Consider the following 14097-nt stretch of genomic DNA (forward strand, 5'->3'; position numbering starts at 1 on the left):
AATACTAATTTCACTGAAATCAAGTTTACAATAAGTTTGACCATCCTTAGTTGTGTAGAACACCCAGGAGTGGATAAAAAGTACAAAGGCATAATGAGCTGGTTTACTCCCTAACTGAAGAAGCAGAGTTTGAACTTCATTTAGAAAGACAATGGGGACAGAATAACTTCATAGTGGAGGTAATGGGTAAGGCAGCAATATATTGAAGTTTGTCTTCAACAAAGTCTAGAAGTACGATTCTGTAGATGGAATGAGCTTAGTGCTTGCTTTCTCTTGCTGACTATAACTGCCTTTTTACAATTAAATGTACAAATAGGATCCTCTGTTCTTTGTGTAAAGCAAATGCAACATCAAATTAAAAAAGGGCTTTTCAGGTTTATCTCTAAATTCTCAATTCTTTGGGCAGGAAATATACATTAGAAACTACGCAAAAGAACTTTTGGAAAAAGGATGGCAAAATCAGGGCTTTTAATGGAAACTGGTTAAACAGAGGTGGAAAGTCTTCACTATGGTAGGCTGAAGAGTCTGAAACTGTGCTAAGTCTCTAACTTACCAACCTAGCATGCGATCTTACAGACTAATACTGAGTTCAGTTAAGCTGTTGAAATTCTCAAAGCCCTTTGCTGCTGCAGACTCACCTTAAGATGAGGGAGAATAAAATTACATTGATGTACCCACTGATTTGGGGGCATGAATAGAATTTTTAATCAATTATTACTACATTTGAGATGGTGTAGGGGAGTTAAATAATAGCTTTTACTTAAATGTCTGCCTACCTAATTTATTCCTTGGTAATGGTGTACATTATCCTGCTAGTTAAGTAGATCCATAATGTGTTGCATCTGAAATCACAGATAAGATGTTAGTTTCTGGATCAAAAATAGTGAGGGTATTCAGTATGGGAACTCTGAATTGGCTATCAAAAACTCACTACATGTAACAGCCACAAGGTGGCAGTTCAGAAGTAGACATTTGTGTGCCTGTTTACTCAACTTTTCCCCTTGCCAAACTAATTTAATAAAGGGAAATATTGTTCCAAGAGTATTTTATTTGATACTAAAGGTGATTTTGGGCAATTTTAGAGATGAACAGAGGCCTAATTAGGACCCAGTTTACACTAGAGCTATATAAACATTGTAAAAAAAAAAAAAAAAAAAAAAGTCCCTGTTCCAAAGAGCAGTCAGTGTAATATAAGATGCAGTAAGGGAAGGAACAGAGGATGAGGGTAACAGTGATAACCCATGCTCATGAGCTAGATATCTATGCAATTAGCCTTTAACAAGAAAAATATGACCGTGTATTAGGACTGAGCCACCTCACAATAGACTGCTTATTTCTCATTGCTCCTAAATCACCTTGTGCAGGAATGCTATAGCGATTGGTTATAGGTAGTGATTGCACAATGTTTAAGGATGACATGATATTCATACTATATTAGCTGTATGCAACACAATTTGATGTGAAGGATTTGACATTTAGGTCCAGGGATACTACCTTATTTACCATACACAAGTTACTGAAAAGCATCCTTAATTTACTCCAGTCCACACTCTGGGTACAAAAGTAATTACAAGAGCTTTATATCAGACTAAAATGTAAATATATATTTGTAAATTCTCATGTATAAACCTGACATCTGAAATAGTGTGTGCATTCAATAGGTTAAATTAGAATTGAGACTGAAAAATGTTTTTATATGAAGTTGCGTTAAGTTACTATCTGGTTTAAATTGTTCAAATTCCCTTTAGCTTTTTAGATATGCAAGCTAGTCCGTTTTTTATTACAAAAATAATCTAACTCTTCCGAAACAAAAGCCTAAAACAAAGGGACCAAATGTTAATCTTTTAAATATGCTCATATCATGAAATTTCTGAGAGGAGTCTGAAAGCTAAAAGGGAAAGTAAGGCTAGTACTCGTACTTAAAAACAGATCAGTGTTCGGAAAACATATTTGCTTCCTATTTTTTTTTTTAAATGCTGTTATTCCCCAGGGATGCTCCCTTTTTAAGACTATGAAGCAGAAACGAGATGCTGTGTTCTCCTTCCCCAAAATTCTTTGATAGACAGCAAAGCCCAAAATCATGAAAAATAAGTAAATTCCCACAATGTTTATGAACCAAATGTGCAATTTGCCTTTCAGAATTTAAATAACTCCCTCCATCTTAGGCTAAAGGGGAGGGCTGAGTAAAAATTAATCTAACTTCATCCATCTTTATAATTAACCAATCACTGGTATATTACTAGTTTCCTAACAACTACCTTCCTCAGATAGCATATGAAATCACAAATCACCTAAATCCATGTCATTTTCTTTTTTCCTCCCTTGAATAATTTTTGTTTGTAAATATGATTGGCAAAAGTTACAGAAAGGAGAGAGGCAGGAAACTCATGAATACAGCCGCTCATCAGAGCTAAACCCCTAAACAACTTTCAACAGATTGCAGCAGTAGACCCTATAAACCAATTTAAAATGGCAGATTTTAATACAGTGAGAAAATAGCTTTTTATATTCTGGCAAAAGGATACCCTCATCAAAAGATACTGGTTTGTGAGTTTATTATACCTTATATAGTATAACATTTTTATTATAAAAATGTTTGATCACTTGCTATTTATACTCATTCCTTTATTCTAATTTTTCCTTCTGTTTTCCCTTTTAACTATTTTTCTTCCACCTCCTCTGCAGATGGTGGTGCGAAGAGTAGACTGGCCCAAGGACTTAAGTATACCTAAACCATCCCTATTACATGATGGGGACAAACAAGGGACTGAAATCACTGTTTCTCTTGACTCTTACCTCTGCTATTTGCTTCATGCTTTATTTTAAGCTGTTAGCTGCCAGAAGTGTAGAAAGTAACTTCCTTATCAAGTTTAAAATATCAGTGACAAACTTCCATCCATCCCAAATATTACAGGACTATTGCGAGTTGCATGAGTCTGGATTGCATCCAACATAGCAAGTTTTCAGCACACAAAATCTTGAATTTATTTCAGGCAGGAATGAAAAAACATTAGGATATGGTACATTAAGATATGACTTCTCTGGGGGTTAGAGGGTCTTTTTATCCAGCTGGTCTAACCTATAAAGGTAGTGACTCCAGGTGTCTTTAGAAAGACAGGTCCAAACAAAACTGCAGTTCCTGCTCTCCATTCCTACAAGTTTTTAATATAGAAGTATAATATGGATGTATTTGGAGCTGGTATTGTAGTTACACTTTTGCTATAATGCTGTTTGTGATACTACACGCAGAGGATGTAAACAGTCCAATGACTGATGAATACTAGTGCATTTGGAACTATGGTGGCCTATGGAGGAATAAAGAGAAGCTTTGCCTTGTAGCAGGACCAGATTAACTATCGATGCCATGTTTCATTCCTTTAGAATGATGATGTTTTTTTAAATAACATGTAATGTGTGTTTAAGGTTCTTTGACAATAGCTTCCATATGAGGAGAGATTAATAAGACTGGTACTTCTCAGTTTGGAAAAGAGACAGCTGGGGGGGGATATGATAGAGTTCTATAAAATCATGATTGGTTTGAAGAAAGTAAGGAAGGAAGCGTTATTTACTCATAACACAAGAACTAGGAATCAGCAAATGAAATTAATAGGCAGCAGGTTTAAAATGAACAAAAGGAAATTATTTCTTCACACAATGCAGAGTCAACCTGTGAAACTATTTGCCAGAGGATGTTGGGAAGGCCAAGACTATAACAGGGTTTAAAAAAGAACAAGGTAAGTTCATGGAGGATGTTCATGGAGCAATTAGCCAAGATGGGCAAGGATACATGGTCTGAAGTGGCCCTAGCCTGTTCGCCAGAAGTGGGACTGGATGATGGGATGGATCACTTGCCGTTAGCTGTTCTGTTCATTTCCTCTGAAGCACTTGGCATAGGCTACTGTTGGAAGACGGGATATTGGGCTAGATGGACCCTTGATCCAACCCAGTATAGCTGTTCTTATGAGAAAACCAGTGCATAGTCATCTGTTAAGTAGACAACCTTTTATTCCCTTAAGGGAAATGAAGGACAGAATGGTTTTGAGGATAAGGCATATAGTAGTAGACATTAGGAGAGAGAGGTTTGATTTCTGGCTATGCTACAGACTTAGGATTGTAGACAAATTCCTCACTTTCCAAGATAAAATAGAGTTGTTTGTAAATACCTTAATATTTCTGCCTCAAGCTTTTATACAGTTGTGTTTTGATTATCACTAAGATTTTCAAGACATCAAGAAGAGAAACTAAAACTAAAAAAAGCCATCTTCCCCACAGCCTCTTATGTTACATATCCCTACCCTGGTTTATCATCATCTATGCTTTACAGTCACAGGCAAGAGATTTAAATGGTGAACTTTCAGTAAACTGTTATTTTGACCATTATAAGAATAGACCCAATCATTTACTCTTTAAAATACCAGACCCATGTTCATCGCATTTTCCCTGGCTTCCAATTAGTAAGTAGAGTCCTGATTTAAAGCACATTGATCACACCCTATGTTTTCAAACAGACTTCAGTTATAGTTGGTGTATTTGTTCTCAATGAGAAGCCTACATGAACCATCTAAGGTCAGTACACATGATTTAAAACCCCATCATTTGGGGTTGGGGGCATCATCTAACCACCCACCATCTTTATCTGTCTGAGGCAGCACTGAGCTCCACCTCACGGTCTTTGATGCAATCCATCCATCACTTCCTTAGACTATGTCTACACTGACGGTGACAAAGTCGCCGCCATCAGATCAACTTACCGGTCAGTGAAGACCTGCTCAGTCGATCCAGAAGTTGATACTATTAATCCACCCCCACAAGTGGCATAGCGCTGCGTCGAGGGGGAGGTGGTTCCTATCGGCGCTCTGCAGTGAAGACGGCGCACAGAAAAGGAGCACAGGAGTTACGCAAGTTTTCTGCGTAGTTTGCGTAACTCCAGTCGACTGCGCTGAATCGCCGGGGTAAGTGTAGACCAAGCCTTAGCTTTCTGTGGGGTCTTTTTCCTACTGCCCTCTCCCCCTGTGCTATCTTCACCACGTCCCTTTCATTCAGCCTCAGCGTGTGGCTGAACGAGCGAAGCCGTGCATCCCAGATTTTGCCAGTTGCCTCACAGACTTTGATTTCCCGCCTCACCCCTTCATTTTGCTCTCTGTCCGGGCGCGTGACTCTCGAGGTAGCGAAGACGTCTCACTTGGAACACCCGTAGGTGCTGAACCTGAATCTAAAATACGCGAAGGGAGGGCCGGGAATGGGGGAGTGGGTCTGCAGTGGTGCGCTGGCTGTGGGGTGAGACTGGCCCTCTGCGGTCTGGGGGCGGCCACTGAAGCTGGGAGGTGCCAGGGCGAGGCTGCCTGCCGGGGTGAGGGCCTGGAACTGCCTCCCCACTGGGGGCGGGCTCGGAGGGGGGGGCATGGCCCAGCTTCCCTCAGGACAGGGGCTTGGACTCGATGACCTCCTGAGGCCACTTCCAACCCTGACCTGGGTGACTCTGATTCTACCCTGACACGTCCACACGGGGAGCTGAGGTGGAGGCAGGGGAGGGGCGGCCTGAGGCGCTGCTACTCGGTGGGGGCGGGCTCCCCGCCCCCACCTCACTGTGCTGGTGGGCGGGCCCCGGGCCTGGCGTGGGCGGACCCCTGGCGTGGAAGCGGCGGAGGGATCCCGGCGCTGTCACCTTGAGGGGCGGTGTTAGGAGCACGGCCTGTCTGGCGGCCCGCCGCAGCCGCAGCCTCAACTAGAAGGCCTTAAAGAAGCCGCCACAGCATTACCGACCGACCGACCCTCCCCAGGCCAGAGGGCGGGCGGGCGCCTTTAGTTTCCTGGCCGGCCGGGCGCTCCCCATACGCGTCATCGGCCTGCGCCGGCTGCCGGCGGTTGGAGGAGGGCCGGGGCCGGGGCCGGGAGGATGCTGAGCCGCTTGCAGGAGCTGCGGAAGGAGGAGGAGACGCTGCTGCGGGTGAAGGCGGCGCTGCACGATCAGCTCAACCGGCTCAAGGTCGGGCGGGGGGGGCCCGGTCCCGCGCTGCGCTGCTGCCCCCTCCCGCTCGGCCGGGCCCTCCCCGGGGACTGGCCTCGACTGCCTCGCTCCGCCCCCTGCCCCCACTGCCGGCTCGCTCCCGCCTTTCTGCCGATGGGTCCCTGCGCTGGCCCCGCGCCTAGAGCGCCCCCCCCTCCCCCCCCGGCCCCGCTCCGCGCGGTGAGGCGGGCTCGGTCCCGGCTGTGGGCTGGGTGTGCCCCGCTCGGTAGTCCGGCTGGGTGCTCTTAGCCCGGGGTTCTCCCCTGTGTCACTCCACGGCCTTCCCTGGGGCCTGCGTTGACAGTCAGCCCTCGGCCGCCTCCCGCCGGGCCCCTGCAGCAATGGCCACGGGGGTAAAATCTCAACTCTTGCCACAGAAGTGAGCGTGCACGAGTGGGTGACTAGGAGACGCTGCCCGGGTGTCTGTGGCCTCTTTTCTAACTGTAATCGCCCCTTAATCCCCTCGGGAGAGGACAGCCTCTCCTGGTATGTTGAACAGAGACATTTGAGAAAGACAAGGCGAAACTTACTCTTCTGCGTTTCTGTGCGCCCTTATTTCTTATCTTTTCTCATGCAGTCTAGGTGGGAAAGAACAAGTGGCATGGCGTAGTTAGCTAGGCTTTCCTGAGGTATGGAAGAACTAAAAACACTTTAAAACTGGGAGGTGTGATTGTCTGGTGGTTAGAGCAAGAGTGTGGAGTCAAGACTGCAGCGTTTTTTTTCCAGGTGACTCACTTTGTAAACTTGGACAAATCATTTTGTAGCTTCAGTTTCCTCCTCTTCGAAATAGAGAGAATGTCTTTGTCCTAGAGGTTTTGTGAGGCTTAATTTAGTCATTTTAAAAACATTTCAAGATCTTTGATTGAAAATATTGTGTAAGTGCAAAATACTAAAGCATAAATTATTTAACTAAGTGCACTTGTTCATTGACAAAATGGTTTGAGTGAAGGCTCGTTTCATTACAGGATTCAGGAGATAGCTTGCCATGACCTCTACAGTTTTTTTTTATAGCTATTTCCTCCAGCAATTTTTTGAATGCCGTAAGGTTTTGCAAGTCAGAGTGTGACTGTCTGTGAGATGCCAAGACTGCGGTGTGGGAAAGGTGACAGAATTATTAATAGACAATTCACCCATGGAATGCACTGATGATATCCTTTCCAGCAAGGGATATAACTTCTTTTAGAAGCATGCTGGCATGTGCAGAGTTTTCAGAAGTGATGTCTGTCACTTTATCGCCTTTAGATCTCTCCGTATTTAAAAAGATTTGGTATTGTAAAATTAGCTTCAGAAAACATCTGAGCAGAGCAACAAAGCTCTGTTCAGCTTGACATGCTTTTTTGTACATATCAGAAATAGATTAGACTTGTTAAATATCAGTAACTGAATATAAGTGTGCCACCAAGTATATATCAGAGTCTTTGGTGAATAATTTATATTCTGACTTGCTTCCTGTTTCCTTCATATTGTGTTAAAAATAGAATTTGTAATTTAAAGGTATTGTGAACTAGTAATAGTTCCTACGTTGTGGGCTGTTTCACAAGACAAATGATACAGAATCTGGTGTTTTGCTTTGTGTTTGTTCAAGATATGTAGTTTGCATCAAGATCATCACAAGAGCTCTTAACCGTAGGTACTATGAGTTCAGTGTATTGGAATTTATTTTCAGATGGCTACTTTGTCTCTCTTCAAAAACAATAAATAGAACTTGACTATATCTTGCTAACAGGTGCAAAGAAGTAACTGCTGGAAAGATTTATTCCAATATCTTATTTCTAGGTGGAAGAACTGGCCCTTCAATCTATGATTAGCTCCAGAGAGAAGAATGTAATGGTCTCTCCGCCAGCTATTACAGAGGAGGCTCAAAAAGTAAGGAACACTCCTGCCTTTTTAAAGGAAGGAGGGTCACTTATTTCTCATGTAATACTACACAGAATCATAAGTAGCAAAGAATATGAAACCAACAAAAAGTTATCTGTTCATGTTTGAGTCATTCTCAGTGAGGAAGGTTCTGGTAAATGTTTCATCTAGGGTTCTTATATTGTTACATTACTCACCAACTAAGAAACCAAATAAATGACTTCTCTCTCTTTTCCTCTTAACACCATGTTGTTTCTGGGAGTTGGATTGGGAAACATCTGCCTTACATTTTTAATTCACAGCCAGGAAAGCTTAACACGCTGTAATCAAAGAAGTATAAAGTTTTTGCTGTAAAACTGTTGTCACTTGTTTAGCCAAGATACTGCAGAGGATGGAGATTTGGTGTGTTGTCAGTCAGTAATTCTTTGCTTAGGATCAGCCCAGAACTAGTTAAAACTATACTGTAGAGAAGTAGCTGTTTACCAGCTCAGTAGGCTTTATTATTCAGTGAGTCCAATATAGAGAAGTATCACTCTAAAAGATTGTTGAGGCTGTGAAAGATGCTGAAGCTTATTTCATTTTTATTAGCACTGTGAGATCCTCAGAGGGAAGATGCTATAGAAGTGCTCAGTATTATTACTGTTCCTCTTGATAATTGATAACTTGAACTTGTTGTTATACCAGACCCTTGGACAGATGGACAATGAGGTTGCTATCAATCAAACTGAATTGCAGCTAAGTATTCAAGACCATGAAGAGGAGAAGGAGGAAGAGGAGGATGAATCGGATTCCTGAAAAGCGGAGAGGGGGGAGAGGAGGGGAGGAAATGGGAGACAGCTGGTCTTATTTATACTAGACTCAGGAACTTCCCTTCTGATCAAGCAAAACTTCCCATCAGATTCTGCTTGGTGCTACACACAGATATGAACTACAAACATGAATGAAAATGACTTTTGGAGGGCTCCAGTGATGTTATACTGATGCCATAGATGACACAAGCTTGTCAGAATCTTGTTTTGGATGTTAAAAGAATGAAAACTTGTTGCACAAATATGTAGCATGATACTTTTACATTTAAAGCCTAAAGTATAGTTTACTACTTGTTTGTATATAGATGGGAGAAGTTGTTAATCTAGTTAACTAAACTAATTTAATGCACTAAAAGCAATAACTCTTCCAATTGTAATTCCACAAAGGTGGAGATTTGGTGCATTGCTGAAAAATAAGACTGGAGTTCAGTGGATCACCACCCAGATAATGGTACTGTATAACCTCATCTTTATAGACTAGGACTATTTTAATATACAATAAGAAAAAATACAGTCCAAGACTGTTTGCTTACATTCTCAGCTGTGTGGAGAATGAAATGTCAGTTTGCCTATAAATGTGACAAGTGTAGGGACTTGTATTGGGAGCAGGAGCTATTGTACTATCAACTGTGAATGTTAACTTCACTTTAAACAGAAAATCAAAGTAGCCTCTTTCAGAATCTCTGATGTTATCCTCAAGCTGCACTGTCAGCCTAAATACAAAAGTGAAGGAAAATGTACATTTTATATCTTGTTTAAAGGTACATAAGTTCCAGGGAAGTTACTAGTAAAGAGGAGCATCCAGTCAGCCTCATCTTGTCCCCAGATTGTACGGTAAAAGCTGTTTTACAACACACCCTCTAAAAGGAGATATTCTAAAATTATTTTTTCTTTTTCAGTAGCACCACTATCAAGCCCCATAAACCCATCTGCTTTCAAGCTGATGCAGAAGGAGAGCAATAGGAAATTGTGGTGATGTAGGTAGTGAAAAATGGTGGCCCTTTCAGAATTCATGTAATGGTATACTAATAAGTTAGCGTTGCACTTATCAGCAGGCAAAGCATTTCCTCTCCTGATGACTTGCTGCAGCTGATCCTTGTACCATTCCTTAAATAGATGTTAGAATGCATAGAAAACCAAACTTGTGTTATGCTGCTAAAAATAGAAAATAAAAGTAATGTCTTAACTCAGATACCCCTTTCAACCGCTCAGACAAAGATTATTTGTAGAATATATTTTAAATATCTGGTTTATAAAATGTGTGTAAAGCATTCCAGTGTTGATTACATGATTAGACTTTAAAGCTCCTGTTGATGTCTCTCCTAGCAATACTAGCCCTGCAAAAAACTTAGTAGAAAACAAAAAAAATTTCATTTTACTTATTAAAAAGGGGGAGCAGGTATCTTGCAGTACGTTCAGTGTCCTGGGTGTGATAATACGTGATCCAATGCCACTGATTGTAGGAAAATATTTGAGGAAAGACTATTACTTGGCTAAAACGTAGTTTGTTTCTATAACCACAGACCAAGTGTTAGAATGTAAGTATAGCCTCATCTTCTATTGCTGCAGGTCAGTGTGGTGCTGATTGGGCTGGTCACCATTGTAAGTGAAGTTTGAATCTTGGTATAGAAGAATGGTTTGCTGCCTTTTCCCCAAATTCATTAGTGCTGCGGGGAGGCTGGGCAGAAGGTTTCTGGGCCAGAGCTGCCCCAAGTTTAGCTGGGGATGTCAAAATAAACTGACTGTTTTTTAAAAGTGTATACACCTGCACACCTAGTGTATAAGGGTATTGGGACAGGACTGCTCTTGCATTGAGTATATTGGCTGGCATCCTATCCTTAAATCCTGAGACAGTGACAGCTTGTTGCCCTCCTTTCTCTTCCCTAAACTCAAGGCAAAATATGTTCTGTAAGTGTTGCCCTTAGTCCTCGTCTGGAAATCTTTGGCTTGTTAAAATCTTGTTAGCTGAGTGCGTGCACACAGTTGCTACCACTGTAAAGGAACGCTTTATACCATTTGTTAGCCTTGCTGTGAGGAAGTCTAAATAACACTTCTAAGCCTATGCTTGCTTTTAACGTTGTAGGGTTGATGTAGACAAACAGTGGCGGATTAGCTTGCATGCGACAGTTAGGCCTCCTCCCACTGGGGCCAAATGCACCTGAAGTGCTTAACATGCTGCTGGAGTGTGGATACATTTTAGCAAAATAGGTTTTACATGTTCTGTGATGTCTGCACCACTACTACTGTATAAATGGTTTTCTTCTGTAAACAGGACCATAGGCTGACCAGCTTTTAAACTCAATTTAAACATGGCTTGCACTGTAGGACCAAGCAATCTGGATGTGAGCCAGGCAAGTGGATGGAAACAGCATTAACAGTGCTGATCACTGATCTTTGGCTGTTGATGGATGGAAGCAGACAGCCATCCTCTTTTTGCAACATTTGATGCTGCTGAAACTGATGTAGATGTTAGGAGTCCAGGGCAATGTGTAGAATGGTTTGAGTCCTTGCTGGAAGCTCTGGCTCAAAACCCTAGCGATGGGAAAGCTGCTCTTTTGCCACCAGATGCCTTACTTTGAGTATCATCCAAGATTGGATTTCAAGATTCATTTCAAGATTCAATTTGCAGCCACCGTCCAGTCATCTTTGGTTAAAGATATATATCCACAGTTGGTCAAGTCAGTTTGCAGTTTAGGAGCGCTCCTGGATTCCTGGCTGCTGTTAAGCTCTTATTTAGAATGCATTGTGTGCTCCTGTTCCCAGCTGTTTAGAAGTCTCCATCCCCTTCCGGTGGTGGATGACCTGCCCTCAATAATACATTGGTCACCTCCCAGCTGGACTACTGCAATACACTCTACATAGGCATAAAGCAACCAGCCTGCAGGAAACTCCAGTTAGGATAAAATGCAGCTACTACAAGCACATCACACCTGCCCTCAGCTCACTACACTGGCTCCTCAAGGAATATGGTCAGATTCAGAGTTCCAGGACAAGGACTGTGTTCAATCTTTGCTTCTCAGGGACAAAGTGTCTCTAGTAAGGGTAAAGGTTATCTGTGCAGAAGGCAGAGCTTTCTGGGGTGCCAGCCAACAACTGCTGAATGAACTTCCACTGGAACTAAAGCACTGTAAACTTCACTACCTTCTGTTCTGAGACCAAGGCAGATTTATACTTGCCTTCACTAATACAAAAGAAAGAGTTTAACTTAAAATATATGCTTAGGCTATTTTCTTTGCTGAGACAGAATAAATCATACAGGGCTTATTTTAGACATGTCACACAACACGGAAGGAGCTCAGATATGTACGGTGATGAGGATAGTATAAACTTGAACAGAATAGAACGGTATCAAACCTAAAATGAGTTCAACTGTTTCAAATCAGTGTGATTGTCCCATAGTTGGAGAGTACCTGATGTACTTGGGTGTTCATAGCTATGATTATCTGAAAGGCAGAGTAATGTCGAGAATGGCAACCAGTTTTAGTTTGGTTCCTTTCTTTTGAAACCCCATGGGATTAATATTCTTCCAAGCTTCAGCCTAGGTATATACGAGCTAGGTAAAAAGCTGTCTGGGCTTTTGCCATAAGCACAGGTAGGCTTGCCAGAATTCTATTTTTTCTCATTTCAACAGCTGTTTACTTTCAAGAATTTTTTCCTATTTTTAAATTTTCAGCTGGGGTCAGTTATAGGGCAAGGATCAGACAATTACTGAATGACAGTAGACATGGAGATTAAAAAGTTAAAGCTTTATAACTGTTAAAACACAAATTGTCAACATCACATCAAATATACAAATTAAATATCTTTAAATCAAACTCTAAGTTCTCAAGCAGCATTTTTTTTTTACTTGTCTGTAAATTTCTATTAATGGAAATATATTTTCATCTGGGTGTATGGTGAAATTTATTACCGATTTAAAAAAAAAAAAAAAAGTCTAATCCTTCCAAGCCTGAGCAAAGGATGTGTCTTATATGCTGCAAAAGAGTTTTCTACCATTTGATCTCTTTCAGAATGTGTTCTTTAAAGGTCAAATTAATTTTAAAGAAAGTGTATGCAGTTCTTAAAATTGCTTCCAGAGAAATTTATTACTGACCTTATACCTATTCTGTCCCTACCATTCTTTGATTATAACAGTCCCAATGGCCAAACAGGTTCAGATAAGGTAAGGACTAATCCAGATCATTTCCGGTTCCTCTTAACAAACCTTTCTTAAATGTTTGTAAGTGTGGGTGGTCTTAAATTCATCTGCCTCTGCACTGCTGGGTTGCTGCAGAGACATGGTGTGATTACCACAAGAAAAGCTGTCTGAGTATTTGTGGCCCAGCTGAAATCAGAAAGCTCTAGAAATCCCTAATAGTCTGTTGTCCTAAGATTTCCCAATCTTTTGGTTTTCAGTGGTTTTTTCTTTTTGCTGTCCTGCAGAATGCTCTCCCTGAGTAGCAGCAGAGGCTAATAGAAAGGGTCAGACAGCTTCCCTTCAAAGGGAGACATTTTTAAAACACAGCTGAGCAAATACTAAACATGCAAACCTTACAAAACATAATTGGGTAAGGATTGCTTTAAGCTTTCTAGCTGCCCAAACTGGCTTCTTAACAAGAAGCCCAGTTGCCAATGGGAAATGGTGCCCACAAATGTTACATTGATTTGTTTTCTGATGATTCGGTTAGAGAGTCTGTGCTTGCCTACACAAGGTAGTATTTTTTTCCACATATCAGTGACATATCCAGGATCCATGCTACATTATTTGGTAAAGGTCAGTTAGATGTATTCAATACCAGGTCACAGTACACAGCAGAGTGTTCGACAACACTACTAAAGAGACAAAATCCTTCGTCTCCCGCAGGAACAGGCAGAATTAAAGGGCACACTTGTTAACACATCTTACCAGATGCTACAATTGAACCAGCATCTGATTTCACACAATAGGGGCAGATTACAGCAAGAGCAGCATGTTAGCACCAAAACACGGTCAAACATTTCAGCACAGCTTTAGAAACAAAATGTAAATGGAAGGTCTGAGCCTCTATGCCTAGTGTGTAAGAAAAGAGTGCTCTGTTCAGAAATAAGGGTCTGTGATGTTGTTAGAGAAAATAGTATAAAACTCGTTTTTAAGTTGCCCAAGGTGCGTGCATTATGTATGTCAAAAAAGAGGATTGCACTGCAGTTCTCTTCAACATGAGGGAGTGAACAGTGACCTTAGTAGCAGAGTACAAAAGAAAAGGCCTGCTTGGGCTTATGGCAACTGGAATGGGGTTTATGTAACACAGTATCAAACAGGTGCTTATTTCCTGAACATATTTAAACAGCTGTTTCATTTTGTGTGCACATACTTACCCTGCAACAGAGCTGTGGGCTCTGACAGTTAAATTCCAATTACTACCAATTTACACTGAAGAATTTAAAAATACCCATTCTCTAAAGAAG

General features: G+C 41.5%; 1 protein-coding gene across 1 annotated transcript; it reads left to right on the forward strand.

Moving 5' to 3' along the window:
- Positions 1 to 5795: 5795 nt before the first annotated feature.
- On the forward strand, positions 5796 to 9865 carry SNAPC5 (small nuclear RNA activating complex polypeptide 5). The gene is made up of 3 exons (XM_067555537.1): positions 5796 to 5986; positions 7784 to 7873; positions 8549 to 9865. The coding sequence occupies exons 1-3, from the start codon at positions 5897 to 5899 to the stop codon at positions 8657 to 8659; spliced, it is 291 nt and encodes a 96-aa protein (XP_067411638.1). The 5' UTR covers positions 5796 to 5896; the 3' UTR covers positions 8660 to 9865.
- Positions 9866 to 14097: the final 4232 nt, after the last annotated feature.

Source organism: Emydura macquarii, unplaced genomic scaffold (assembly GCF_026122565.2).
Source record: "Emydura macquarii macquarii isolate MOO-44397 ecotype Brisbane River unplaced genomic scaffold, CSIRO-AGI_Emac_v2 contig_1644, whole genome shotgun sequence".
In the NCBI taxonomy this organism is placed as follows: Eukaryota; Metazoa; Chordata; order Testudines; family Chelidae; genus Emydura; species Emydura macquarii.

What these genes read in the sequence shown, in the direction of transcription:
- SNAPC5 (XM_067555537.1), top strand. Translation starts at nt 5,897, where the DNA reads ATGCTGAGCCGCTTGCAGGAGCTGCGGAAGGAGGAGGAGACGCTGCTG. An exon ending in ATCAGCTCAACCGGCTCAAG is followed by an intron (nt 5,987 to 7,783) that starts GTCGGGCGGGGG and finishes TCTTATTTCTAG; the next exon opens with GTGGAAGAACTGGCCCTTCA. An exon ending in TTACAGAGGAGGCTCAAAAA is followed by an intron (nt 7,874 to 8,548) that starts GTAAGGAACACT and finishes TTGTTATACCAG; the next exon opens with ACCCTTGGACAGATGGACAA.